The 600-nt window shown below is 46.0% G+C and overlaps 1 protein-coding gene across 1 annotated transcript in view; it reads left to right on the plus strand.

Annotated features, from left to right (window-relative positions):
• The window catches only part of LOC104996596 (probable E3 ubiquitin-protein ligase MID2), a 16496-nt gene extending 16070 nt beyond the window's left edge, over positions 1–426 (plus strand). The window contains exon 2 of the mRNA XM_010850875.1: positions 232–426. Within this exon, the coding sequence (XP_010849177.1) occupies positions 232–426 (195 nt within the window). The remainder of the gene's footprint in view (positions 1–231) is intronic.
• The last annotated feature ends 174 nt before the right edge of the window (positions 427–600 follow it).

The raw sequence follows: 600 nt of genomic DNA on the forward strand, positions 1-600 counted from the left end.
CTTCCTCAAAATCATGGATGTCATTTTTTCCCCAAAAATGGCAATCTGGAGCAAAGGTACAGCATTATTAATCAGCACCTAGAACAGTGCTTGGCCCATATGCAATGAATCTTTGAAATAATTGTTGACTGACTGATAGCCACATGATACTGGGTCTCAAACTCATCGAACATTTCTTCTTTCTCCCCCGTCTTCCCTGCTTCCCTCTGGCTTCGTATTTGGCAATGGCAGCAAACTCTGGAGATGAACCTCACCAACCTGGTTAAGCGCAACAGTGAACTAGAAAATCAAATGGCCAAGCTAATACAGATCTGCCAGCAGGTTGAGGTACGTAACAGAAACATTTGTCGTTCTTTAGAACCAGGATCCAGTGATCCTTTTGGGGGGATTTGTTTTACCAGAGTATGGCTCAGTCATTTGGAGTGAAAGGCTTAATGAGGATTCTGCTGCTGCTGCTGCTAAGTCACTTCAATTGTGTCCGACTCTGTGCGACCCCATAGATGGCAGTCCACCAGGCTTCCCCGTCCCTGGGATTCTCCAGGCAAGAGCACTGGAGTGGGTTGCCATTTCCTTCTCCAATGCATGAAAGTGGAAAGTGAA

This window comes from Bison bison, unplaced genomic scaffold (assembly GCF_000754665.1).
Source record: "Bison bison bison isolate TAMUID 2011002044 unplaced genomic scaffold, Bison_UMD1.0 scf7180017851508, whole genome shotgun sequence".
NCBI classification, from domain to species: Eukaryota; Metazoa; Chordata; class Mammalia; order Artiodactyla; family Bovidae; genus Bison; species Bison bison.